The following is a 26,608-nucleotide window of genomic DNA, read 5'->3' as shown; positions in this document are numbered from 1 at the left end:
TTTCCTAAACTGGGAGGCCAGATTATTCAGATTTATGATCAAGATACATTCATTACAAAAGGATGTTGTTGACCATGTTTATTATTTATCTATCGGTCTTGTATTTTCTCCAGCATGCACATGCCTCCGAGGAGAAAATCCCAAAAGATTTACAACCCAGAAGCAAAATAATTTCTAATGAAGATATTTCTCATCTTGTTCTAAATCTGACGCCAAGCAGTCTTCACTTCAAAATAAAACTTCGCCAGCTGCTTATGTGTGAATTCAATATTCTAATTCCCCCTTTGTCCAATTCCATTACTGACTTCTGTTCACTCATTATTATTTCACATCAACACTGCTAAACCCATACTTATTTGTTTTAATATCAGAAATCAAAAGCACAAACAACTGTTGGCAAACTGAAATACCAGCTTAAGTCTAAAGGCAACAAAAACTGCAGATGATCGAAATCCAAAGCAAAAGCAGAAAATGTTGGAGATACTCAGGTCAGGCTGCATCTATGGCGGGAGTAACAGAACTAGCAGTTCAGGTTGGAGACATTTTATCACAAGAACACCAGTGAGAAAATGCATGTGATAAGTTGCAGAGAAGTCGGGGAAGTGGAGAGAATGCTATTATATAACCATATATGGTTATATGATAGCAAAACCTTTTGCTAACTGATCTGCCATGATTAAGAAGCCTTCATTCCGCACTCTCAGGTGGTACTGACTGGAATTGTGTCTTTTACCTTATGGGTGGCATGGTTGATGTAGCGGTTATCTCAATATCTATACAGCGCTAGCAAGTGGGACCGGTCCAGGGTTCGAGTGCCATGCTGTCTGTAAGGAGTTTGTACGTTATCCCTGTGCCTACATGGGTTTTTCCCGGGACTTTGGTTTCCTCCCATCATTCGAAAAGTACTGGGGTGTAGGTAAATATGATGTCAAATGGTTGGCATGGACTCATGGGCTGAAATGGCCTGTTACCTTGGTGTATGTCTAAATTTAATCTTGTCCAATCTCCACCCTTCACAGACGTCCATTGTTCTGACCATCCTTCTCATTCTCTGCAATTCAAAACATGTTTGTTTTCTCTCCTTTCTCTGTTTTGATGACAGATCCTAAACCTGAAAAGTTAACTTTGTTTCTCCCCATAAGTGGTGAAGGACCTGCTGAATAATTCTGGCATTTTCTGTCCTTTGTTACATTATTTGGCTAAAATTTTAAAAACCATTACATACCAAAATGTCCATTCTGGTTTATAAAAAGCTCTGATACACTGTATGCAATAACAGTGCAAGGTGGGATCTCCAGCACTACGTCAGCATCTTTGGTTACCTCATCATTATCATCGACTGAAACCTATAAAATAAAACCAGTGCTTGAAGAGCAGACTACACAAAACACTCCAGATGCAGGAAATCCGAAAAAAAAAAACAGGAAATGCCGGAAACTCTCAGAAGTTGAGGCATCATTTGTGAAAAGAGAAACAGTTGAAGTTTCGGGTAAGAGAGCCTTCAACAAAATTGTGAAGCAATGTTTAAAAAAAGAGGGTAATTTTAATTGGCACGCAAGGTTGTGGAGACACCGACTTTTGCTGAAATTTAAATGTCTCTTTTTTTTAAATCTCTTCCCAGTTTTGATGAAGTGCCTCTAATCTGAAACATTAATGGTTTCTCTTCCACAGACGCTGCCTGACTCTGTATGTTTCCAACATTTTCTATTATTATTTCACAGTCAAAGAAAAAATCTGTATGTTAGAATTCTAAACACATTTATTGAGCACTGTGCCTTAAAATCCACTGCAAGTCCTGTATTTTGGAATTCCTCTAGAGTATACATGGCTGTCTTTGATCCTTGGATGACTACAGCCCCTTAATTGGAATGATCGCATTTTAATCCATCTTTTGCTACAAGGTACTTCCCTCCAACCATATGATACAGACCATATTCAGTCCTTGATGTTCACTAAGTTTGAAGATTTTGCCTAGGGCAGGAGAGATACAAATCTTCCCCAAGTTGTGGAAGTTACTTGACTGAATCTTACCAAAATAATCATAATTCTCAAAGACCATTCAGGATGTGGAGGCTGATACATCACTATGTATGAAAAGTGGCTGCAGGGTAAGCATTGCAAGGCAGTGAGTATGTGTCATAGCTACCATAACAACTAACAGAAGAGGCAGTATGGTTAGTGCAAAGCTGTTACAGCGCTAGCGATTAAAAACAGGGGTTTGAGTCCTGCGCTGTTTATAAGGAGTTTGTATCTTCTTCCTGGGACTCTGGTTTCCTCCACCGTTCAAAATATACCAGGGGGTTGTAGGCTAATTGGGTGTAAATGGGCACCATGGACTCAGGGGACAAAATGGTCTGTTATCTTGCTGTATTAATAATTTTTTTTAATTAAAGGAAAGGAAAAGCATTAGAAGCAAGTCACTCTCAACAGCATTTCCCCTCAGCTGACCTGTACTTTTAATGGCCATCGGTTTGAAAGATTATGGGATCAATTTATGGCAACACTATCCACAGCATATTTATTCTTCCCCCACTTCCTCCAAGGTTTATTCTTGTAATCTAAAGATGGCATTGGCACTTTTTTGATACAAGTTTTCAGGTAGAATTCCATTTTCTTTTTAAAATAATAAGACAACATTATTATCATTTATTTTTGTGATGGTCTCATTCACTGAGGCAAATACTTTACTATTTTTCAGTTCCTGAGACTAGATTTAACATCTGTACCTCAAAACAAGCAATTAAGCAGAAGTCTGCACATACCCACACCTCAACAAAATCAAATGTTATCTCGTGACCCAGCCCATTAAAAATACACACACGGAGCCTGCTGATGTTAGAGAATTCCAGCCCGTGAAGTCACTGAAAAACATTTTGTCCATTTATTCAAACAAATCCATCAATACATTTGCAAAATGGCTGCCTGTAAGCATTCTGTTTATTCCTTGAAGAAGGGCTCAGGCCTGAAACGTCACCAATATATCTTTGCTTTTTATGGATGCTGAAAAGACTGGCCGAGTTCCTCCAGCATTTTGGTGTGTTTTGACCGTCATGTGACCACCATGTTATTCCTACCTCTGCCATTCCAGTATGCAGCATGAATTTAGAACATAAAACAATGCAGCACAGTATGGATCCTTCAGCCCATGATATTGCGTGGACTTATACAAACCTACTCCACATCAATCTAACCCTTTCCTCACGCACAGCCCATAACGCCACATTTTTCCTGGATTCAAGCCGACCGACTGTTGCCTTTCTACAGCAGTGCTGGCTAATGGAAGTATAATCCAGTGCAGTACAGCTAAAATTATAAGGAATAGTAAAAGCTTCAAAATAATTACCTTTAGTATTTTTGTTTTGAGACCCAGCGTGCCACCACACTTTTCTTCAATCTGAGTGTGTTCAGAAATAGAGCACTTTTCGGATGTGATAATCTTTTCATTTACCACACACAAAATTTCATTCTTTTTCTCATAAACTTGTTGGACAAAGGGGTGATTTAAATCTATTGTCCTGAAGAAGTAGATAAGATAGGATGAATGTTTTAAAGCGAGAAATCTTTAGAGGTTTGTCAAAATAGTATCAGTACACCAATAGTGAAGACTATATTCTGGAAAGTAGTTATTTATTGCTTCTGCAGACTGCGATGCAACACAAATTGGCTGTGACTGTGTATAGTACTCTTGACCAGGTCAGCAGTTATTCCAAAGACTTGACATTGCCGCACAGTACTGAGGGAGTGCTGTGTTGCTTGAGTTTATGGTCTCTGAGTGTTAAGCCAAGACCAACTACTCTGTTTCCCATTGTATCTATTGCATGGCTATATTTTTACCTTTACCTTTTCTCAATTATTTTCAAAAGTTGCTGCAAATCAAATTCTTGTTTCTTCAGGTTTCCAAAAGAAGATTCTAGTTCCACCGCATTCTGGCCTTCCAGATTAAAGCTTAAATGGGCAAAATTACTTTCGCCACTTGCCTCCATCCTGTCTTCAAATTTTCCTTCATACTTGAGAAAGGCTGATTCAGTGACAGCTGCAAAACAAAAACCTTTTCAGTTCAATGACTGAAAGCACAATGTGAGCCTTTAACAATTCCCAACATGGACCGGGTTCCCAGCAGGCTTTAAACCAATGGTACTTAAGGCAATTGTTCCACTGAGGTCTGATAAACATTAGAAAGTTTTACATTTGGGATAATTTAGGTTTTTCAAAATGTTATTAGAAGTAGCATAAAATTCTGAATACAGAAAATAAAATTTTCATTTGTAGTGTAGAACATGATAAGTGGTCAACAGGGTTGAGAGAATTTGTTTTTGGGCTCAATGCTGTATAAAGCACTGGTGATGCTACGAATTGGGTCCTGTTTTCAATTCAAGTGTTACAAAATCAGAAACCATGGATGAACTGCAAAGTCAACTCACAAATGAAGACGAGATCAGAGGAATTCAAATCAGACCACCCTTTACAAGAAATCCACGTAGAGTACAACTCCGATTATCCGAAATGGTTGGGACTGGGCTTATGTTGGATAAAAGTTTTCTTTTAGAGGGCTGGTCATTTTTTTTTAAAAACAGTCCACAAGACACAGTAAATCACTTGTAACAGCGTTGAAACAACAACAAACAACAAGGGAAGGCTTTTTAATTCTTACCCAAAAAATACTGGCCGCTGGCAATCACTGGCACCTCCCCAACGAGGCCCACACTGCTGCTATCTCTAGTCAGTTTGACTCCGAAAAAATTTTGGATAAATGAGGATTTCTGATTTGTTTCGGATATCCTCATATATCCAAAAATTTTTAAAATGTTTGGATAAATGAGGATTTTGGAGAATCCGATTTCAGATAATCAGTGTTGTAATGTACCATCTTCATAAAGTCATCATGGAAGTGAAGAGGTAGTACCACACCAGGCACGAGCCCCAAGGATACCCAGTGACTATGGCAATAGACAATAGATGCTGGAGTAGGCCAATTGGCCCGTCGAGCCAGCACCACCATTTATCAGATCATGGCTGATCTTTCTCTTTCAATAACTAATCCCAGCCTTTTCCCCATAACCCTTAACTCCCCTGCCCACTAGGACCTTATCCAACTCGCTCTTAAATCTATCCAGCGAATCCACCCCCACCGCCCTCTGTGGCACTGCATTCCACAGATCCACAACTCTCTGGGTAAAAATTCTCCTTATTTCTGTCTTAAATGGCCTTCCCTGTATTCTTAAACTATGCTCTCTAGTTCTAGTCTCTCCTATCATTGGGAGCTTGTACTCTGATTTCACCCTGTCAAGCCTTTTGATAATGGGCTGGCATGAATGCTGGAGCTCTTGCTCTCCTATTTTGTACAGTTGTACGATCATTACAGTTGACTTGTTTGAATGCTTACAGAAAAAACGCTCCTCATTATATCAGGTATAATGTGAAAATAAACTTAATCTTGTCAACCATGGCCATTGCAGGTTTTGACACAATTCATTCGGAATACAAGAATAGCACAAGAAGAAGAAATCAGTATTTTCAATGTCTACGAAGAGCCCTTCAATCTCAGAACAATATTTAAAAGACTACATTTTATTGAACAATTATACCGATTTTAGAGGAAAACAAAAGAGATAATTCTACAACCGTCTTGTCCATATCCATGACATCATAAAAGGTCCATATTACACCAATGCATTTAATTTTACAAAGTTTCTGCTATCAATATTTGTACACAAGCCCTACTCCATACCAGGTTTGATGAGTGCATCACTGGTCAATATCTCTTGGAGGGTAAACGAAGAAGGACAATATTTCAGCTTCTGCCAGAACCATTCCTTCTTCTTCCTGGTCACCAAGCTCAAAAGCTGCAGTTTATTGGAATCATTCAGGCTGCTGACAGGAATTAAGTCACCTCTGCTTTCAATCTGCTTCACAAAGCTGCTGGTCGCCTTTGCAAACATTTTGAAGCATTAATCATGAACCTATGAAATAAACAAATGTTAGTCCAGTGACAAGAGATACTTTTTTTTAAACCAATGCAGATAGAGACAGATATGGAAAAGATTTAGAGGACCCATTTTCCCTAGATACGCAGATTTCACAATTATCAACAGATGCAGATGAGATTTTTTAAAAAGTCACAAGATTGTCCCCAAAAGATTTAATAACGTCAGAGAAACCTTATCAACTAATAATAGCCTTTGTAAGGGATGCTGTTCACAAATAAGCATTGTTTGATTGACCTATATAGTTAATATCAAATCAGAGGTAGGAAGGCTTCAATGTACATAAGTGGCTGATCATACACCTTCCTGCTTGAATTTGGGTTTAGGGAACAATACTGAGCTTATGTATATTGCTAAAATTATTGAACCTCAAAAATGTGTGTAAAAATCCAATGCCTTATACAATAGGGTTTGTGCGGCAACACCTATTGGGTGATTGGTCTCTTCTCCGACATTTCCAAAGATCTGTCCTGGATCCTCCATGTTGATGCAATCACAAAGAAGGTTCACCAGCGGCTATATTTTGTGAGGTGTCTGAGGAGATTTGTTATGTAACCGAACACTCTCGTAAATTTCTACAGGTGTACCGTGGAGAGCATTCTGGCTGGTTGCATCACTGCCTGGTATGGAGGCGCCAACTCTCAGGACAAGAATGAACCGCAGAGGATTGTTAACTCGGCCTGCGATATCACAGGCACCAGACCTCACTCCAATTGAGGACATCTACATGAGGCGATGTATTAAAAAAGCAGCCTCTATCCTCAAAGACCCCTACCACCAAAGCCATGCTCTCTTCACTCTTTTACCATCGGGGGAAAGGTACAGGATCCTAAAGATGAGCACTCGATGACACAAGGTCGGCTTCTTCCCCGCTGCCATCAGATTCCTGAATAATCAATGATTATTATGAATAATTTTGTGCACTATCCTTTTTATTTTTTAAAGTAAGATGGTTATAATATGAAAGTTTGCCCTATGAAGCTGCCGCAAAACAATGTACTTCATGACAATAATAAATTCTAATTCTCTCTTTTTCTGTCTCTCACACTCCCCATCTCTCTCTCACCCCCTTTCCTCTGCTCTGTTTCTCCCCCCCCCCCCACCCGTGTCTTCCTGTCTCTTTTTCCCCACCCGTGTCTCTTTCCCCACCCCTGTCTGTCTCTTACAGGTCGATTGAATCAAGATGCTTTGTTTGAACAACAAAGAATCTATGAGAATTATTCTTTTTACTCCACGGCAGGGGTTAAATCAAGGATTTTAGACAAATTTCTTTAATGAGGTAACAGTGTGCAAATGAGAGAATACTCATCAGTATGTAAATACTTTTCAGCTCATTTTCAGTTATATTTTGAGAAATTATAAAAAAATGTTATTTTGAAGAATCTTATTTGCAATATTCAGAAGAACTATGCTATTTTAATTAAAATGCTGTAAAAACGCAGCTGGTCAGGTGCAGACTATGAAGAGGGAAACAGAATTAACATTTCAAATCAATTATTTTTTCGTAGCTGCTAAATGTTAGAGCTAAAACTAGTTTCAAGATGCAGGCAAAGCTGGTCTGAGTGAAGAAAGGAGAAACAATTTGAATATATGTGATCAGGTAGTGGCAGGAATGATAAGGTGGCAGTTTAAGGGCAATCTGGCTGGACCCAGTCCCCCATGTTCTCCTCAAATTTCCTTTCTTGCTCTTTAAGGTGGTGAGAGTATTGGTAACAGATTTGAAGGGTTCAATGAGTGTTAATATTCAAATTGTATAATGTTCAGTAAAACCCCTGGTATCCAGGATTCAAGAAACTGACAGCTTAAATAACCGACAAAAAAAAAATTGAGGAAAATAATTTTTTTAAAAAGGTTAAAAAATACGCATTTAATATTGTTAAAGTATGTGTTCTCTCAAGTAACACATGAGCTTTTGGTGAAGATGGAAGCAAATATTTAAACAATATTTGGTTGTGCTTTGTTTGAATAAAGTTTGAATATAGTTGTGTTTGAATAAAATGGCATCACCCAGGATGAAGTGCCACTTGATGCCACTCACTGTTGGGATGACTCTCTTAAAATGTATCTTTATCCCTGCTTTTTAAAGAGTAGCCCTGGTCAAAGGCTTTATCAGTAAACTTGGGGTGAGGGGGTTAATTATCTAGAATGTTATTGTTCATCTTGAGGTGCTTCCATGGAAGGGGAGGAACCTGCAGATGCAGCAACAGTTAAATGTTTTCAAAGAATGTGACTCAAAATAAAGTAAAAGGCTTAGAGGTTTATACCATATTTTTTCACATATAATGCGTGCTATATGCGTATTTTATAAACCAGGCATACCCCCCCCCACCCCCGCACAGTATACGAGAATATTTTTTACACACTGAAAGAACGCGCACAATTTATAGTGGGCATGGGAAAGTTGAACCAACAATATATAGTAGGCGTGGGAATATAATAGTGGCATTGAAAGAATGCGCACAATTTATAGCAGCTGTGAGAGCTTGATTTTGGGAATATCTCTGTACTGAATGCCACTGTGTTCCTATAAATGGGCATTCTGGTTAGGGCACTGCACCTTATCCAATGTTAATTGCCCAGTCCCATCTCTGAGGGAGGAGATTAACATATCAAGTGCCTCAGATTTGAGACAACTTTGATTCCTCTCCCAAAACTTGTTAATGTTTTGCAGCAGGATGGGCAATTGACACCTCTGGGGGAAGTTGATTGGGCATTAATTGTGGGAGATTAACTGTGGAAATACTGGTATGTGCTTTGCCCCAAGTCCCATTTAATGCAAATTGCTTTTATCAGTCAGAATTTAGAATACAGTATATGAAAATATTTTTACACAATTTAGGATTTTCTGCTCATGTATGCATTATATAAGTGAAATATGGCGTTCATGCAAGTGCAGTTTGTTCAATGGAAGTACAGTATAGTACAGGTTGAATACCCCTTATTCAAATTCCCAAAATCTGAAAAGATCCAAAATCCAAAACTTTTTCGTCTATGGTCCCATAAGATAATGCCATAACAGATTACGTTGTGCTTGTATTGTATATAGATATGGTATGGGGAGATAAATTGGGGCAGGTTTTTTTTAGTGTAGGTCACATATAAACACTTCAAAACAGATCTCATTTAAAATACTGGATCTCTGCTCAAGCCAGACAGGGCGACTCCTGAAGGCCTTTGCAAAAACTTTGGGGAGTGCCCAAGAAACTTCACTAATGGATTGTTGTTTTGAAAAGCAACAGATGAAAGAGATCGGATGAGTAGTTTGGAGCCGCAGGCTGTCTGGAGTGCAACTTGCTATTCTAAGAGCATCAAGTGGTTTTGCAAACAGAGGGAGTGAAAAAGGGCTTTTTTTCTGAGCGAAAGAGATAGAAAGAGAGAATTCAGTTCTGCAGCTTTACAGTCCGCAGCTGTAGCTGGCAAGCTTGTGGAAAAATCCCATTTGGAAGACAGGTTGTGAGTGCTTGGTTCAGCCTGGTCAAAGCTCTTGTGGTTTATACAAGAGGAGAGGACTGGCTGTCTAATGTTTGACTTGAAATAAGAAAAACGAAAAGGAACTCTGTGGTGACCTGAAAGAAAAAGGTTATCATCTGGAAAACCCTGATGGGGCAAGTTTCTTCAGCAAGACACTGACGTAGCTGATTAGAAAGTATCAGTTTGTGTCCTGGAAAAACAAATCTCTCTATCTAAAAACAAACAAGAACCTTCCTGTGCAGTAACCATTTACCTTTCAAGCACCAAAGCCTGGTGAACTTTATAAATGTTAAATGCTGTGCACAGTATAAGAATTGCCTGCAACCAGTGAACTTGGAGGAATAAGTGAGTTTGAACTATGAATCAAAGAACATTTCTGAACTTACGCACACATTACATACACGTGTGCTTAGAATTAGAAGGGGGTTAAGTTAGGTTAGTTAAGTTAATAGTGATAAGTTAAAGTGTGATTCTGTTTTAATGTTTAAAGATAATTAAAAGCAACTTTTGTTTAAATAACCATTTGTCTTGGTGAATATCTATTGCTGCTGGGTTTTGGGGTTCTCTGGGCTCATAACAATATGTAACAGAATTCAGAAATCCCAATCGGAGAATGGGGCATAAGTAGTGCATTATTGAGTGTAGATTTACTTCAGTTAATTTGTGCAAATATAAATATTTGTATTGTAATGTGAAAGCATGTATCTTTAAGTCTGAGTGAATGAGTGCATTTTTGAAATGGTGTTCCAAAATCCGAAACACTTCTGATCCCATGCATTTCAGATAAGGGGTTCTCAACCTGTATATTTGTCCTTTGTCTTTTAAACTATTTTTTTCTTAATGCAGGTGTATTAGTTAGGCATTGTAAAAGTAAGTCTTAGGCAACCATAAAATACACTTATCCGGCATCTAGGTGCTGGATACCAGGGGTTTTACTGTATTAATACACAAAATCAAACACAAATAAAAAGCAGCACACACGCATGCAAACCAATCTCACTCAGGTGCATGTAACTAAACTACCTGTATTAGTTTATTTAAAACAAATAGTACCTACCACCCCTCTCCTAATATATATGCATGGCACACCGATTAACCAAATAGTCTGTTTGACCTATTTGCATATTACAACAGGCAAGACACAATAGTCTCTCCTGGGAGCCCATCATCTTTCACTGGCACACACCTCACATTGGGTCTTCCAGCATTGAAGACTATCACCATCCACATCAGTCCACTGTGCCTCCAAGCCTTGTGTCATGTAAAGTTGTGTCTTATATACTCATGTTAATGATAGGCACTAAGTAAAACAATGCTTCAGTTCTAATCTGAACTAGCATCTAGTCCTACAAACTATTATCTACTACCCCCTCTTTCCTGTCTGATAGCCAAGTATTTTCTCAATGGTCTAACAGTTCCATTGATTCCAAGGTTTTTAATTTTAATGACAAACATATGATATGACACTTAATCAAAGGTTTAAGTCATTAATTTTGTTTCTTCAAGTACCGAATATAAATGTGTAATAGTCAACACTGTGTAAAGTTGAACCCCCGACTTTTGGCCCAAATATCTGGTATTTTACTCCTCCCTCCTCCTATTTTTAGCCCTGGCCACCCACCCACCAAAGCTCCTGATGCTCTGACCACATACTCTCGCCGAGCCCTCAGCCACCCGCCATCCAAGCTCCAGAAATTGGACTTTCGCCTCTGCCTAGGCTGCCCACCTACCTGAGCTCCCGATGCCCCGATTGCAGACCCTTGTCTTGGCCGGCTACTTGCCAATCCGAGCTCCCAATCCCCGACCACTGACTTTCGCTTAGACTCCTTCCACCCATCCATCCGAGTTCCTGACATCCCAAACACGGACTCGCCACCAGGTCCTGGCCGCCTGCCCACCTATCTGAGCTCCTGATGCCTCAAACTACATGGGAATTTAATGTGGTCAAAAGTAGTATGCGTGTAATAGTAGATCACCTAAATTTTATCCTAAAAATTGGTCCACAAAATTCGACCATTACAAGCATATATACGATAGGGTTATTTAATAAAATTCGCAAAACTTTAAATACATTGTTATTTTGAAGGGACTTCATTTTTAAATTCATATCTTTACATGTTGTACGCATCAATCTGAAAAAAAACTAACCTAATGTTCTGTATTATTTGTTCAAAATAATTATAACATGCTGATTTTGTTGCATATTTTAAAATTTTATTATATTTGGATTATATCTTGCGAACTACACTAAAAAAAAGACACAGGAGCACAGAGATGCTATTTGAAGCTTGCCGAGTAGTAAGTATTTATAAAAATAGACTAATTATTTTGAGATGCTTGGCAGGATAATTTAAAATTATTTTTGCAACCATAAGATTTTTTGTTCAGTCAACTTGCATTCCATTATCTCAAGTACACTCATTACTGGGCATTGAGGGGCTAAGACCAAGGGGAAGCCCATCAAACAACAGAAGCAGGAGTAGTGGCAATGGTGTAAATAGAATCGAATGTAACAATGCACGGTGATGGGAATGTATGGATATGAGAATAAGGGTGGGAATAGACTCTGAACGGTTTTCCTGTTGTAACTAATTTATTTCAAATAAAGCCTATTTTTTGGGGGAAAAAAAGACAGTTCTCCCAGGGAAAAAAAAATTGATTCACTCGGAGCAGCTGAGAAGAATGTAATAAAGGATGTTGGACCAGATAACATCTCAAGCTGTAATGCTTTAGAGCAGTGGTTTTCAAACTTTTTTCTTTCCACTCACATACTTCCTTAAGTAATCCCTATTCCATAGTTGCTCAGTGATTAGGGAGGGATTGCTTAAGGTGGAAAGTGGGTGGAAAGAAAAGGTTTGAAAACCACTGTTTTAATCATACCTAATTTACTTGTTATGTACACAGTTTAATAACTCCATTGGAAATGGGCCAAAGACAAATTTTCTCAAGCAAAATATTTCAGTAACAATTGGGTCTACAGCAGTGGTTCTCAACCTTCCCTTTCCACTCACGTACCACCTTAAGCAATCCCTTACCAATCACAGAGCACTTATGGCACAGGGATTGCTTAAGGTGGAAGGTGGGTGGAAAGAAAAGGTTTGAAAACCACTATTTTAATTGTACCTAATTGACTTGTTATGTACACAGTTTAATAACTCCAATGGAAATGGGCCAAAGACAAATTTTCTCAAGCAAAATATTTCAGTAACAATTGGGTCTACAGCAGTGGTTCTCAACCTTCCCTTTCCACTCACGTACCACCTTAAGCAATCCCTTACCAATCACAGAGCACTTATTGCACAGGGATTGCTTAAGGTGGAATGTGAGTGGAAAGAAAAAGGTTACCTACACTGTCATATTATCTACGGTTTTTTTTGTATTTTACTTCTTTTACAAAGTCAAAAGTGGTCATGCTTTGATTTTCTTAAAAGTTACTGTTCATCCAAGGTCAAGGATTGTGAAATTCATCCACAACAAGAGCAAAGTGAAATCATACCTGCATTACATTACCACCTCCTAATCTAAATACTCTCCTTTCATCTCTCAACCATCAGTAAAGAAATGGAAACCGTAGTTGAAGGGGCTATCAAGCAACACTTACCCACCAATGGCTCATCTCGGTTTTGTCAGTACTTGGCTCCAGAATTCCAGAGGAGAGTGAAATGAAGGTAGCATTTAACAAAGGGTAGTATCAAAATACAGTGGTAAACTAATGTCAACTGGGAAAGGGAAAACATGCCAATGACTAAAATGGCCGTAGTTACTAGAAGCAAATCATCCCAGCCTCAGGAAATTACAAGAGTTCTTAAAGGCCAATCGTCTTCAAGAGTTGCAGCAGGATCCCTTCTGTCATTTAAGAGAAGGTTGGATGTGTACATGGAGGTGAGGGGGTTGGATGGATATTGGCAGAGAGTGGGAGGATTGAGCTAGTCGAGTTGTCCTAGTGAACCGGTGCAGACTCGAAAGGCCAACATGGCCTGTTTCCGCTCTGTAAATGGTTATATGGTTATATTCAGGAGTGAGGATATTCCCAAATGACTCCACAATGTTCATTTTCATTTGCAATTCTTCACCAAATGAAGCAGCCCATGTCTGGACCCAGCATGATGAAGGCAGAATTCGAGCATGGACTTGAGTGGTAAGAAATAATGCTAGCCAATGACCACCTCCAACATCTACTTTGGACATTAAATTACCTCCATCATTCATCATTAAACAGCATTGCAAATGGACCAGCTATATAAATATCATGAACTACTCAAATTCCTTAACCTGCAACTTATAATATCAAAAATGGCAGCAGGTGCAGGGAAATCCTAACTTAGAAATTCTTCTACTTTGACAGATCATCAGGATTAAGTGTGATTTGCTTCCACGTGGCTACTCAGGGCAGCAGATGGAACACAAGGTGTCTGCAGGGGAGATCAGAAAATGGTTGGTGAGGTCATTCACTCTTTCAGCAGATACACAGAACCTCCATGTGCTCTCAATGCTTGGCTTGAGGTTCTCCATGCTTCCCCCCCCCCCCCACCACCCCCCCCCCCCCCCCTTGGAGTTGTTATCAGCCAGAGGTCCTCACTCATCAGTGGGAATGATGAACTTCTTCAAAGAAGCTTTAAACACATCTTCAATTCTTTTTCTCCCATGTGAATTAGAAGCCTCTTTCAGGTGGCCACAATACCCGACGGTAAAGCTGTCTATTGTACTCCAATGCGGCTGTTCGGTGGCCACCTGAAAGTGGAGAACCCGGCCAGGAGGAGCACTTACCTAACCCTCCTCCTGTAGGTATAATCTCTGGCTCCGAGAATCCCCCGTTTAACCTGAGAGCAGAAGTGGGGCTACGAACACAGTCCACAGGAGCCAGTGTTCGCTTGGACGCAGCTCTCCTGCAGCTGGCACGTTCAGGTGACAGAAAGAAGGCGTCTTCTCCGCGGCCACCTGAACGCCCCAGCCGCACTCCCCAAGCCGCGTCTGCCGGCGCCTGATCTACATCCAAGCACCTGAAAGAGGCTTCGGTCTGGTGTATGGCATGCCAACGACATGGCCTGCCCAATGTGGTCGATTAAGAGTAGCAATGTTGGAGACTTCAGTTTCCATCATTCCAGTGGCTTTGGAGCACTTGTGGAAATATACCCTGGGGCGTCTAAATCCAGGAACTATCCCACAGCGCTGTAGGGAGTTCGTTCAAGAACTGCAATGGTTCATCCAAGTTGGCAGACCATTGGCATCTTGGCAGGAGTTAGCCTTCCAACAATCAAAATCAAAAGGAATTCAAGTTGCGGAAAAGAAAAGTGGCTCCTAGGATACAATTTATAATATTCTAAGAGCAAAATGGTTCCATTTCTCACAATGAGGAGGAAAATCGGTCCAAAACTGTGAACCAAAGTGGCACCTCGGTTCAATGGACCCTCATTCCAGTCTCTCGCCACACTCCACCCTTCTGCGTGCAACCCCAACCCAAGCGACCGCACAAGAGCAGCGTTCGCCTCGCAGCATCGCAACTCCATCCAACACTGTTCACTGCGGCGGATTGCGCTCTCGGCTCACTTTCAATGACAGGCCGCGGGTTTCCAAACAGCACCCCGGCCAAGATCCGTCCATCTCTCTTTCAACAAATGTTAAACCAACGCTTTTTTAAAAAAAGAAACGCAACCCGAAGCCCCGAGGCAAAGACAGAGAGATTGAGAATCACATCTGGGTGCTGCGGAGCCAGAGTCCATCTCCCAGCCCAGGCTCCAACGGAGACCGAGAACCGCAGCCCGAAGAACGATGCAGAGAGAGACAGACCTGAGTGGGTGCGGCGGCCGGCGAAGCCCTCTCTCTCTCTCTCTCTGACCGTGGCTTATGGGCGCCCTCCGGGATGGGGCGAGCGGGTAGAGACGGGACGGGGCTCTGGCAGCTGGTCAAGCAGTCAGGAGACGAAAACAACAGCGTTTTGTTCCGTGGCCTCACTGGCGCTCCCTGCAGCACGGAGACGGTCCCCGCCGCCTGGGTGGGTAGGAATGACTGTCATGTCATAAAACAGATGCAAATATTACACGAACTTTGCTTCAGACTGCCAGAAAGCAGACCGATGCAGAAGTTGCTCGGCGCCTCTTGCATTCTGAGTCCGTTACTTTGTGCCTGTGCATTGGCCTCCAACACTCCTGCAGCCACACAGAAAACCACTTAAAATGGAACAGATCAAATCATGTTGCCCCAGTAGGAAACTCGACATTGACATCACCATCTGCCAGCAAATGTTACTATATTGACCGTATATCAGCCAAGAATCTTGTGGTTGCCAGTCCTGTCTCCCTGGGGTAAAAGTCAAACAGGCAAGTGAACAAATGCCAGGTGCAATTAGCAAAGAGAAGCAGGACGAACTCACCACTGAAACACTCAGATTGCACCACTAGTGTCACTGGGGGGGGGGAAGGGGGGGGGTGCAGATCTCACCGGGTGACACCATCAGAGGGGGTGACACCAAAATGACTATCTAGAAATTTGTTAATGCAGTATTTCAGCAGAAATTTATTATTTTTTTTGTAAAAATATCTGTCACATTTGTTGGCCCGAAATGTGAAATTGATTGTGTCTTTATTTCTCTGCTTCCATTATTCCACCATTCCGCACCTGCATACGTCGCGCGCATGCACTCTGACCTCCGGTCAGGTTAATAGCTCAACCTCTATCTGCAAACATGTCATGCATATTCATTATCATGACATCCTTCCTTTCACTGGAAATAAACTTTATATCTTTATGTGTCTTAACCTTTCAATCTAAGTGTAGATCTTGTATGAATATCACCGAACATAATACATTGCTGTTTCTTTCTGTTGAAATGCAAACACTTTAACACTATCAATAGCATTTTTCTGCCTTCCAAACCAACAAAAGCAACATCAAATTCCCTCTTCACAAAATGTAACGTAACCATGTTATAACCAAATGTAATATAATGGCTCAACATTTCTTCTGTAGTTATACTAATACAATGGTCACCTCATATGCAAAATGTAAACGTTTAAAATTATACGTTTTTTTTATTTAATACCAAATAGTCGACCAAAACAAAAATGCAATTCTTACAGGACTCATACATGTACTTTATGATGTAGTTATCAAAATCACTGTCCAAATGTTTCCATTCTCATTCCTCTTCCTGGATCAAAATACTTCTGATTGTTGGTTACTGCTACTGATGGTCCAAAGTCAAACCACGTCAAGTATAAAATAAATGTTGGGCGCACAGTTTTCTTTTCCTAATAACGCTAAACACAACAAAACAGCGATGATCCAGGTAATCATAGCACAACTTTGCAAAGGTCTCTTTCTCGGAGTTCACGATGGTTTCCTTCCTGACATCCACATATACGCATTCACTGCGTGTTTCACAAGGGCAGCGTTCGGCGTACACCCTTTACATTATTTATCTTATTTTTTTTCCCGCACAATCACCACACATTTCCACTTTTTCTTGGCGTGTATCATTACTGTGCTTCCACCAAATCAATGCACTTTTTAAAAATTCATTAAAACTCATTCCAAACTTTCACTTTCATGATAATGCGGGTACGATTAGAAATATGGCACAAAATCTTCATATCGCTTAGGTGGTTTCCTGTCCCGTCTCAGCCTTCCTGCAATGCTACTGTCGCGACTTGGTTGCTCACCCTCAGCACCGGAAACACTGCTCACTACGGCCTCTGGTGTTTCTGGTACTCTGGCCACTTCATAGAGAAAACTGGTAACTACCTCTGGAACATCGGCTGGTCCCTCAGGTTGAGCAACTCGTACTGGATTTCCAACCATTCCACTCGGTGCTGCTCTGGATTGGTACTTTTTGACACCAGCACATTTCTTTTGTAGAGGACTCCAGCTGGAGACCTGACTGTCACCATACTGCCGCTTCTGGTTGATGGTAATAAGGTGTGTCTAGCTTACCACCACTCTCTTGCCTCACAAGAACATTATCTCTAGGCATGATGTCTGAGTACCTGGCCACATGCCTTGAGTCTGCATCCAGCTTTGCTGCTCCCTTCTTTTCAGCATGGTGGTCCCTCATCTCCTGGTCGTCCCTGATTTCCTTCAGTTCGGGCATTTTTGTGCGGATTTTCCTCCCGAAGAGTACTTCTGCCGGACTTTTTCCTGTGGTTGCCCGATAGACAGCTACATAGGATAGCAATGCTTCTCTCCAGTTCTGTCCTTCTGCATGAGCCATCCGTAGTCGTTATTCGATGGACTGATTTTGTCTCTCTACTTCTCCATTGGCTTGTGGCCATTTAGGAGTTACTTTGTGATGGTGGATGCCTATGGTCCTCATATTCAGCAAATATCTCTGAGATGAACTGTGGACCATTGACAGAGTATAGCATAACAGGCAATCCATGTCTCGCGAAGATCTCTGCCAATGCTTGTATCGTTTTTTTCAGTGGTCGTTGACCTCATCACAGAGTACTCATAGTATCTGCTGTAGTAGTCTACCACTACCATGATTGACTCGCCAGTTGGTAAAGGTCCGAGAAAGTCAACAGCTACATCGATCCACGGTCCTGTCGGGAGTTGCGTACGCCGGATCGGCTCTGAGGGATTACTCCTACTTGTGAGTTGACACCCATGGCAGGTTTTGTTTCCATTCACAGTAAGGCCTGCCCCCTGTAGTCTGGATAGCACAAGCCTCAACCGTCTGTCATGTTCTTCCTGTGTAGCCGCATGGACTATGATGTCATCAGAAATGTTGCCGACTCTAGGAATGCCTTGAATAACTCGATGAATTTCGTACTGGTAGATCTCAGGAGCTGCATTGATGCCGAACAATAGCCTCTTGTACCGGTACAATCCACAGTGAATCACAAATGTTATCATGTCCCTGGATTCTGGGTCCAGCTCTAGTTGATGATAGCCACATTTTAAATCGATTTTTGAGAACTCCTGACTGGTTGTTAACTCCTGGAGTACTTCTTCTACTGTTGGTATGGGGTGTCGTTCTCAAATTATAGCTTCATTGGCCATCCTCATATCAATACACAGTCTCATGTCACCATTTGGTTTGGGCACGATCACTACTGGACTGACCCATTGCGTTGAATGTTCTACAGGTTCAATAATGTCTTGCTCAACCAACTCTTTGATTTTGGCCTCGACTTTCCCACGAAGTCCAAATGGGGTTCTGCACACTGGTTGCGCCTTGGGTTTGACCGTTTTGTCCACTGCTAGCTTTAGTTGTCGACCTTTCAGCTTTCCTACTCCCTGGAAAACTGCGGGGAATTCTTGCTTCATATCCTCGTATGACTGAACTGAATTAACACGAGCTCCAATATGAAGTATTGCCAGATCTTGAGCCGTTCGTCTACTCAGCAATGGTTCTCCCCTCTCGTCTATGACAACAAACTCTGCTTAAGTGTGCTTGTCACCAGCTTCAACAGTCGCAGTGAAACATCCAATGATCTGCAATGGCTTGGTTGCTGTGTATGGATACAGTTTCTTTGAACATTTCTTTGATGTACAAATGATCTTTTTTTTCCAATTTCTCCCATAAGTGTCGGTCAATTACATTACTGTCACTGCCTGAGTCTACAATGACCGGAACTGTCACACCATAATTGCCTTTCTTTCCAGGAGACTTTCCTTTCCCCCAAGCTTTGCCCTTAGAAGCTGTACTCTTCCCATTCTGGTTTGCATTTGACTTGCTTTTGCACTTCTTTGCAAAGTGGTCTTTACCTCCACACTTTCTACAAACTTTGCCTTTTGCTGGGCAGCATGGGTCTTTTCCAAAATGACCTCTGTCTCCACATCTGTAACACTTCAAGTTATGTGTCAGCATATTTCTTGGCTGGCTATGGCTATGCGAGAGCCTATTTACTTGTTGACCAATTTTGTCTTTACTGGGCTGGCTTGAGTTGTCTTTCAGTTTCATGATATGAAATTGCCCCTCAACAGCCTCTAATGCAGCAGCAATTGCTAAAGCATTGGTAAGTTTCAACTCACCCCCTTTTTCCAGCAGTCGCCTTCTGAGTTTGTCTGATCTGCAGTGCTGCACGACTTGATCCAATAACTGGTTGTCCAAATCAGCTGCCACATAATTGCATCCAACAGCCAGTTGTCACAATCTCGTCACGTACTGGGCGACCGTTTTCCCATCTTCCTGTTTTGTTTTGCGAAACAAATGGCGTTGAAATGTGGCATTCGGTGTCACCACATAGTGCGCATTCAATGCATTTACAGCTTTCTGGTATTCCTCCTTCCTTCCAGTATTCGAAAGCGTCTTAAAAGTTTCCCAAACTGCAGGTCCTGCAGTGAAGAGAAGTAACGCCCTCCGCTGCGCTTTCTGCTCCGCCGTACTCTGATCGAGAAATAGGCCACGACTGTCGGCGTAAGCTTTGAACTCTTCAAGCCATGCCTTCCACTTCATGCTTACAGTGCTTGCGTCGCCCATCGGGTCAAAATGAGGAACACCACGAAGTGCTAAAAATTCAGCTCCAGTGACTGCCATGATGAAACGTTCCAGCTCAAAACCGCGGATTCAAAATCCAAAATGTTTATCCTTGTCGCCAATGTCACATTTGTGGCCTGAAATGTGAAATTGATAGCACCATCAACACATGATTTACCCGTTGAACATCGATGTGTACTTAATAGGAACATAGGAAGTAGGAACAGGAGTAGGCCAAAAATGGCCCATCGAGCCTGCTTCGCCATTCAATACGATCATGGCTGATCTAATTTATGACCTAACTCCACCTACCTGCCTTCTCCCCATATCCCCTAATTCCTCTATCATGTAAAAATTTATCTAACTGAATTTTAAATATGTTTAATGAGGCAGACTCAACCACTTCCCTGGTTAGAGAATTCCAAACATTCACTACTCTCTGGGAAAAACTATTTTTCCTCATCTCTGTCCTAAATCTACTCCCCCGAATCTTGAGACTGTGTCCTCTCATTTATAAGTCATCCATTCAGGCAAATCAATTCTGTCCCCTTTCTAATACCATATCTTTCCTGCAATGTAGTGATCAAAGCTACACACATTGTGTTGAGTCTGGCCTGGCACTTGTTGAAAGGATAGCTAGGAAGGCAGTGTGCTCATCTTGTTCAGCTGAAACATGACATCCCGACTCCTGAACTCAAAGCCTCAGCTTGTGAGATGAGCAAACTGCCTGCCTAGCTATCCTATCCACAAGAGTCACCATTATGAGGATCCAAGAACTTCAATCCCAAGATCTCTGCACATCAACCCTCATTAAGTGGTAATATGGGACAGAATGGATAGTATCAAGTGATCAAGCCAGCAGACACTTGAATTAAAAGGCAGCTGCCAAGCAAGAATTTCAGCAAGTGACCAACGTGGACCCATGTCCAGAGACAGTGCGACCATTACACGGGCTACCATCTGTCAAGGGAGCAACACCCAAGGCAACAGGTGGATAGTAGCAGACAGGGGAAAAGCACACATTCCAGAGGAGTTGGAGATGCTGCCAGCAGAAGACACTACTAAGAAAACAATGCTGTCTTTACTCTTAAGGCATGATTATTCTCTTTAACTCTGGACTCTGTACTGTGCTTTTACGCTGTACACTGACTGGACTGCCGGAGAAACAAACCTTCATACTGTACCTCAGTACATTGGACAATAAACATGAACTTGAAAGTATTCTCTGGCAGCACCAGCGAAGCAAACTACCTCTTGTTGTATGGCACTCAAGTGCACTTGGAATGTCCACCACAGAAAAAGTGAAGACTGATTTATTCACACCAGGTAGGTCCAGGGTGAGGAGAGTCTAACTGGGCTAGTGTCCATATCACTGATTGATTTGTATCATGGATTTGCTAATAGCATTATATTGTGAGAAAGAACATGGACATAATTAGTCACCTTGGCTGGTTCAATGCACTTGAGCAGCCAATTTGGAACAGTTTCAAAATAATATTGTAGTGTAAGGAAATATAACAATGAATTAAATACTAAAATATCAAGTCAAAATTTATTGTCATCTGATTGTACCAATACAACCTGATGAAACAGTGTTTGATCATTCTCATTGCAAAAAAAAGTCATACAATCAGACATAGCACGTGCAGACAAACAACGCATATGGAGGATAAGTATTCATCTGAACAATAATATTATTTCTTGAATATGAAAGTCTTCAATGGTAAGTTACATGCAGTTCTTTTAGTCATTCAGCATTTTCACTGCCAGTGGGAAGAAATTATTCTTCAGCCTGGTGGTACTGGGTCTGATATTCCTGTATCTCTTCCCCAACGGGAGCATTTGAAATGTGCTTTGTGCAGGGTGGAAGGAGTCCTCAGTGATTTTGCACGTCCTCTTCAAACAATGATCCTGGTAGATCACGTCAATGCTGGATGGAGTGAGGGTGGAAGGATGGTGAGGAAGGCCATTGATCTCTCTGCCCTCTTAAGGGCCTGTTACCACAAAGTTGGTCAAAATTTTAAAAAGTAACAGATGCACAAAAGGATCCAGTCAGGATGTATCACTGAGTGGTGTGGGAACCGCTTCACTCAAGACACTGTAGAGTTGTGGATGCAGCTCCGAGCATCACTCAAGCCTACCTCCTTCCCTCCTTTGCTTCATCCACACTTCCTGCTGTTTTAGAAAATCAGCCAACAAAGACTCATCCCACCTCAATCGCACACTCTTCATCCTGATGGCAGAAAGAGAAGATTCACAAGTGTGAAATCACATACCACCAATTTGGAGAGTGATTTCTTTCCTGTTATTATTGGACCTCAGAACATTGCACCCATTAGTAAAACAATCCCTCTCTAACTCTACACACTGTACTGTTGTACTCTGTGAGTTGAACAACTGAACCTCCTGCAAAACAAACCTTTGCACCTCAGTATATTTGACAATAAACAAACTTTAAATTTATTCTGTTAACAATTTCTATTGGATGAAGTGGAGGGTTGGGTCAGTAAGTTTGTAAATGATCTAAAGTCTGGAGGCATTATGGATAGAATAGAAGATTGTCAAAGGTTAGAACAGGTCAGAGACAGGATGCAGAGTTGGGCAGATGGAGTTCAATCTGGATAAGTGTGAAGTGTTGCAGTTTAGTTGGTCAAGCTTGAAGGTGGAATATGTGGTTAATGGCAGGATTCTTAACATTGGGGTTTGGATTCCTCAGGATGGCTGTGCAAGTTGATGTCGCGTTTGAGAAGGCATCTGGTATGTTTGCCTTCATTAATCAGAGGACTGAGTTCAAGAGCTGTGAAATAATATTATAGCTCCACAAAACTCTGGTTAGATCACAACTGGAGTATTGCATTCAGTTTTGAGACACCTCATTACAGGAGGGATGTCAATGCTTCCCACTACAAGAGGCTGCATTTGAGATTTACAAGTCTGTTGCCAGATTGGAGAACGTGTTTTATGAAGCAAGGTTGACAGAGCTTTTCTCTTTGGAGTGATGAAGGATGAGGGGCAACTTAGAGATATACAAGATTATGAAGGGCTTAGATAGGGTGGACATCAGGCATCTTTTTCAGAGGTGACAACAGCAAGTAGCAGAGGATATCTGTTTAAGGTGAGTGGGGGAAAGTTTAGGAGAGATGTCGGAGGCAAGCTTTTTATTTAGAGAGCGGTGGGTGCCTGGAATGCATTGCCAGGGTTGGTAGTGGAGACTGGTACGATCAGGACATTCAAAAGTCTCTTAGATAGGCATATAGATGCAAGAAAAAATAGAGGGTTATGGGTGTGAGGTAGGGATTAGATTGTTGTGGAGTACATTTTCATAAGTCAGCATAACATCATGGGTTGAAGGGCCTGTACTGTAATGTTCCATGTCCTTTGCTTTCTTTGGCCACGTCAGAAGTTTCTCCCTCTCTATTGTCAACACTTCACAATTTTAAACACCTCCATCAAGTGTCCTCTCACACTCCTCAACTCCAGTGTATCTTCATAACTAAAGTTACTCAACCTTGGAATGATTGCAGTTGTGCTCTGTACCTTCTAGAAAGCATTCATTTCTTTTCTTTTCTTAAGTGCGACTCCCAAAAATGGGCACAATATTACTACTGTGATTAAAATAGTATTTTGGAAAAATTAATGACTCCTTAATTTTGTTCTCTACTTTCAGTTTTGAAGTCCAGGAACCAATATGTTGTTTTAGCCACTTGCTTGATCTGTCCCATTCAATGATTTTTGTACATACTTGCCAGTTTTGTTCTAGAATCTCCAGTTTGGATCTCAGCCCATTCTTTCCTTCCAAAATACATTTCTTGCTTGTGTTCATCAAATCTTAGTCTAAAATATGGAAAGACTTCAAACACACAAGAAAACAACTACATATTTGCAAATTCTCTCTTTCATGCTGTAACACTTCATTCTGCAAAATTTTGATCAAAATAGCATGCAATATTATCTTACCTGAAAGCTTTTCGGCAGAATGTGTGAGTCAACTTAACATACTGCATTATTTTGAAAGCACAAAGCTGCATAAAGAATTTCAGTGCATTTGTACATTGTTCATGTATGACAAACTCTCATCTCCCCTCTTCTCAAAAGTACAAAAAAATTCATTAAAACAGAACACAGCCATCAATTTATTATTTACATGATATAGAGTTTATAGTGAATTGCAACAATCTCTTCCAAACACATGATGCAATCATAAAATGCATTTGATTTTGAATTTCACTTCCCTCAAATGAAATCACTGAGTAAGCCATATGCTCCTTGAAAACATTTTTTATTTTGATGTCCTGAATAAATGGATGAGAAATAGCAAAATATGAACTGTAAAAATGTACAAATAAGTCTGGCCATCGTACAGCATTAAATAAAATAGTGTGTAAATATTAATAACTTAGTACACAGATTTAAATATGGGATTCTATTTCATTCAGCCAACATAAAATATGGCTTCAAAGATTTAGAAACATTAATTTCTTGTACAAAAGTTTAAAACCAAATAGAGTTTATAAATAGTTGTTGTTCAGGTTCGTGTGGATACAAAGCACATATTTATTTTGGGAATGCAAACAGGACAACAAGATCAATATGCTAGGCAAATCTCTACACACATATACACACAATACACAGGGGGTAAATGTACACTTCGGATAACGAGGGAGGAACCAACAGAAGACTGGAGGAAATTACATGAATACACACATTCAACAGTCAGGATCAAGGTGATACTTTGTGCCTCCACCCCTTGACCAGTACAGACATGGCTCTTGCTACCTAACCTCGGGACTCACCCCAACCCAATGTGAAAGGTGCTACATACGTGCCACGAGGAGTCCAAAAGAGGCAGAACAAAGGGGGACATGGCCCTTTATAGTTCTGCATGTAGTATTGGGGGCCAATCACTCAGGACAGGCTGGGCTCCATTGGCTGCTGTAGCCAATGGCTTGAAGCCAAGTGCAGGGGGTCAGCAAAGGTCAGCCGAGGTGATTCAACTGGGGCAAATAGGTGAAGGTCAGGGCTGAGTCTGGGAAGACTGTCTGGACTGCAGCACCTGGTGATTTAGGTGGGCCAATCGTAAGGGTCACCTTGATAGATTGGGGTGTATCTTTGACCTTGATTGGCAGGCTGAGTGTCCTCTGAACAGGAGCACAGCAGCGCCACCAGGTGGTGGATGCTGCCTTTCCATTACAATAGTGAAGTGGGACAGCCTCCAGCATTCATTATTCTCAGCTAGCGATTGAACCTTTGCAGAATCTGAACACATATAAATCAGCTGGGATCATGATTTAACCAACATTGTCTCACCACAAAATATAAAATAGCTTCATATGAATCAGTTATCTTTATTGAACGTTTTGTTCTATATTGAACAATATTTTTAAAAAATAATTGTCGAATATTCACTGAATTGAACTCAAATGTTGAGTTCATTTGAATTTGCAAATGTTTGGTGCTAATTAACAAAACTAACTTTTTTCCCCACAACTTATCTGTTCATTGGGAAAATGACTCTCTAACCCAAGACTGACTAAGAGAATTATATATTTATATATATATATATATATATGATTTTTTTTTAAAATTTTAAATTATTGGAAACCAGACAGCTGCTTCAGGACTAGAAAATGTACATGCAACCCATTCATTTGTGCTGAAAAGAGGCGAGCATTAGGATTAGATTTCATTAAACTTTGCAACAGATATTGAATAATTTAACAAAATAATTGGATTATTTGATTCTATTCACTGTTATCGTAACTTAAATAAATTTTTAAAACTATTATGGTGGCCCGCAATTGCGGAGATTGGGCCGGCACATCGCACAGCAGCAAAAGTGAACAGAGATTGCTAAAGCGACTCCCAGGACAATGAACCGGCGGGGGTAGAACCTGGGGTAGCATCAGACCATCAGCCCTAAAGTGGTGTTGGTCAAGCTACCCAGCTAATTCAGCAGAAACAGACTGGGGAAGAAGGGCATTCATATGCATGGACGTTCCTGCCCGTTATTGTTATTCATATGGGTGATCACCAAAAATGGCAGGAATTTGAACAGTATAAAAGTAGCCTTTCCAGCCCTAATAAAGGAGTGAGCTTAACCTGCCACTCTGTGTGTGTGTGTGTGTGTGTATATGTGTGTGTGTGTGTGTGTGTGTGTGTGTGTGTGTGTGTGTGTGTGTGTGTGTGTGTGTGTGTGTGTGTGTGTTCTTTGTAGCAGTCAGCTACACTATAAATGTGAAATTACCTCAGTGTTCATTCCTCAATCATTTAAAAAAATCTGATTACATGCAGTTTACAATAGCCAACTTATCCAATGACCAGCAAGCCTTTGGGGGAGGAGTCACGTGATGGAGTAGTGGCCGGACGGTGAACTCCAGCCCTCTCCAGAAAAGTCGGGAAAAACAAGAGAAAACACAAAGGCACAGAAATAAAAGTTACAGAAAAGTGAGTATAAAGGTGGAAAGAAGATGGCGACAAAAAAAGAAAAATCGAAAGCAACGGCAAGAAGAGAGGAAGAGAAGACAAAGGAGGAAAAAGGTGAAGGCCTTACCTGTCCGAAGAGGCCCGCTGCGGAGAGAGAAACCCGCTCCCTCAGGTCGGTAAATAATGGACTACAAAAATGGCTCGCTGAGCCGAGTAAAAGTGCGCAACCGCGATGCGAATGAAAAAAAACACACCGACGGGAGGGGGGACCAGCTGGGGAGTCGATCTCCACAGCCGGCAACGACAGCTGCAG

The 26,608-nt window shown here is 41.1% G+C and overlaps 1 protein-coding gene across 2 annotated transcripts in view; it reads right to left on the bottom strand.

Annotated features, from left to right (window-relative positions):
• Positions 1–15,455, bottom strand: part of gsdmeb (gasdermin Eb) — a 35,228-nt gene extending 19,773 nt beyond the window's left edge. The window contains exons 1-5 of one of the 2 annotated variants that reach the window (XM_069914158.1): positions 15,243–15,455; positions 5,729–5,960; positions 3,841–4,033; positions 3,344–3,515; positions 1,226–1,346 (exon numbers count right to left, since the gene is read on the bottom strand). In XM_069914158.1, the coding sequence (XP_069770259.1) occupies positions 1,226–1,346; positions 3,344–3,515; positions 3,841–4,033; positions 5,729–5,939 (697 nt within the window). In that variant the 5' untranslated portion in view covers positions 5,940–5,960; positions 15,243–15,455. Of the gene's footprint in view, positions 1–1,225; positions 1,347–3,343; positions 3,516–3,840; positions 4,034–5,728; positions 5,961–13,056; positions 13,465–15,242 lie in introns of those variants that run through there. The other variant, XM_069914159.1, reaches the window with a different exon arrangement.
• Positions 15,456–26,608: the final 11,153 nt, after the last annotated feature.

The sequence above is a fragment of the Narcine bancroftii genome, chromosome 1 (genome assembly GCF_036971445.1).
Source record: "Narcine bancroftii isolate sNarBan1 chromosome 1, sNarBan1.hap1, whole genome shotgun sequence".
NCBI lineage: Eukaryota > Metazoa > Chordata > Chondrichthyes > Torpediniformes > Narcinidae > Narcine > Narcine bancroftii.
This window is presented reverse-complemented; position numbering and strand designations above follow the sequence as displayed.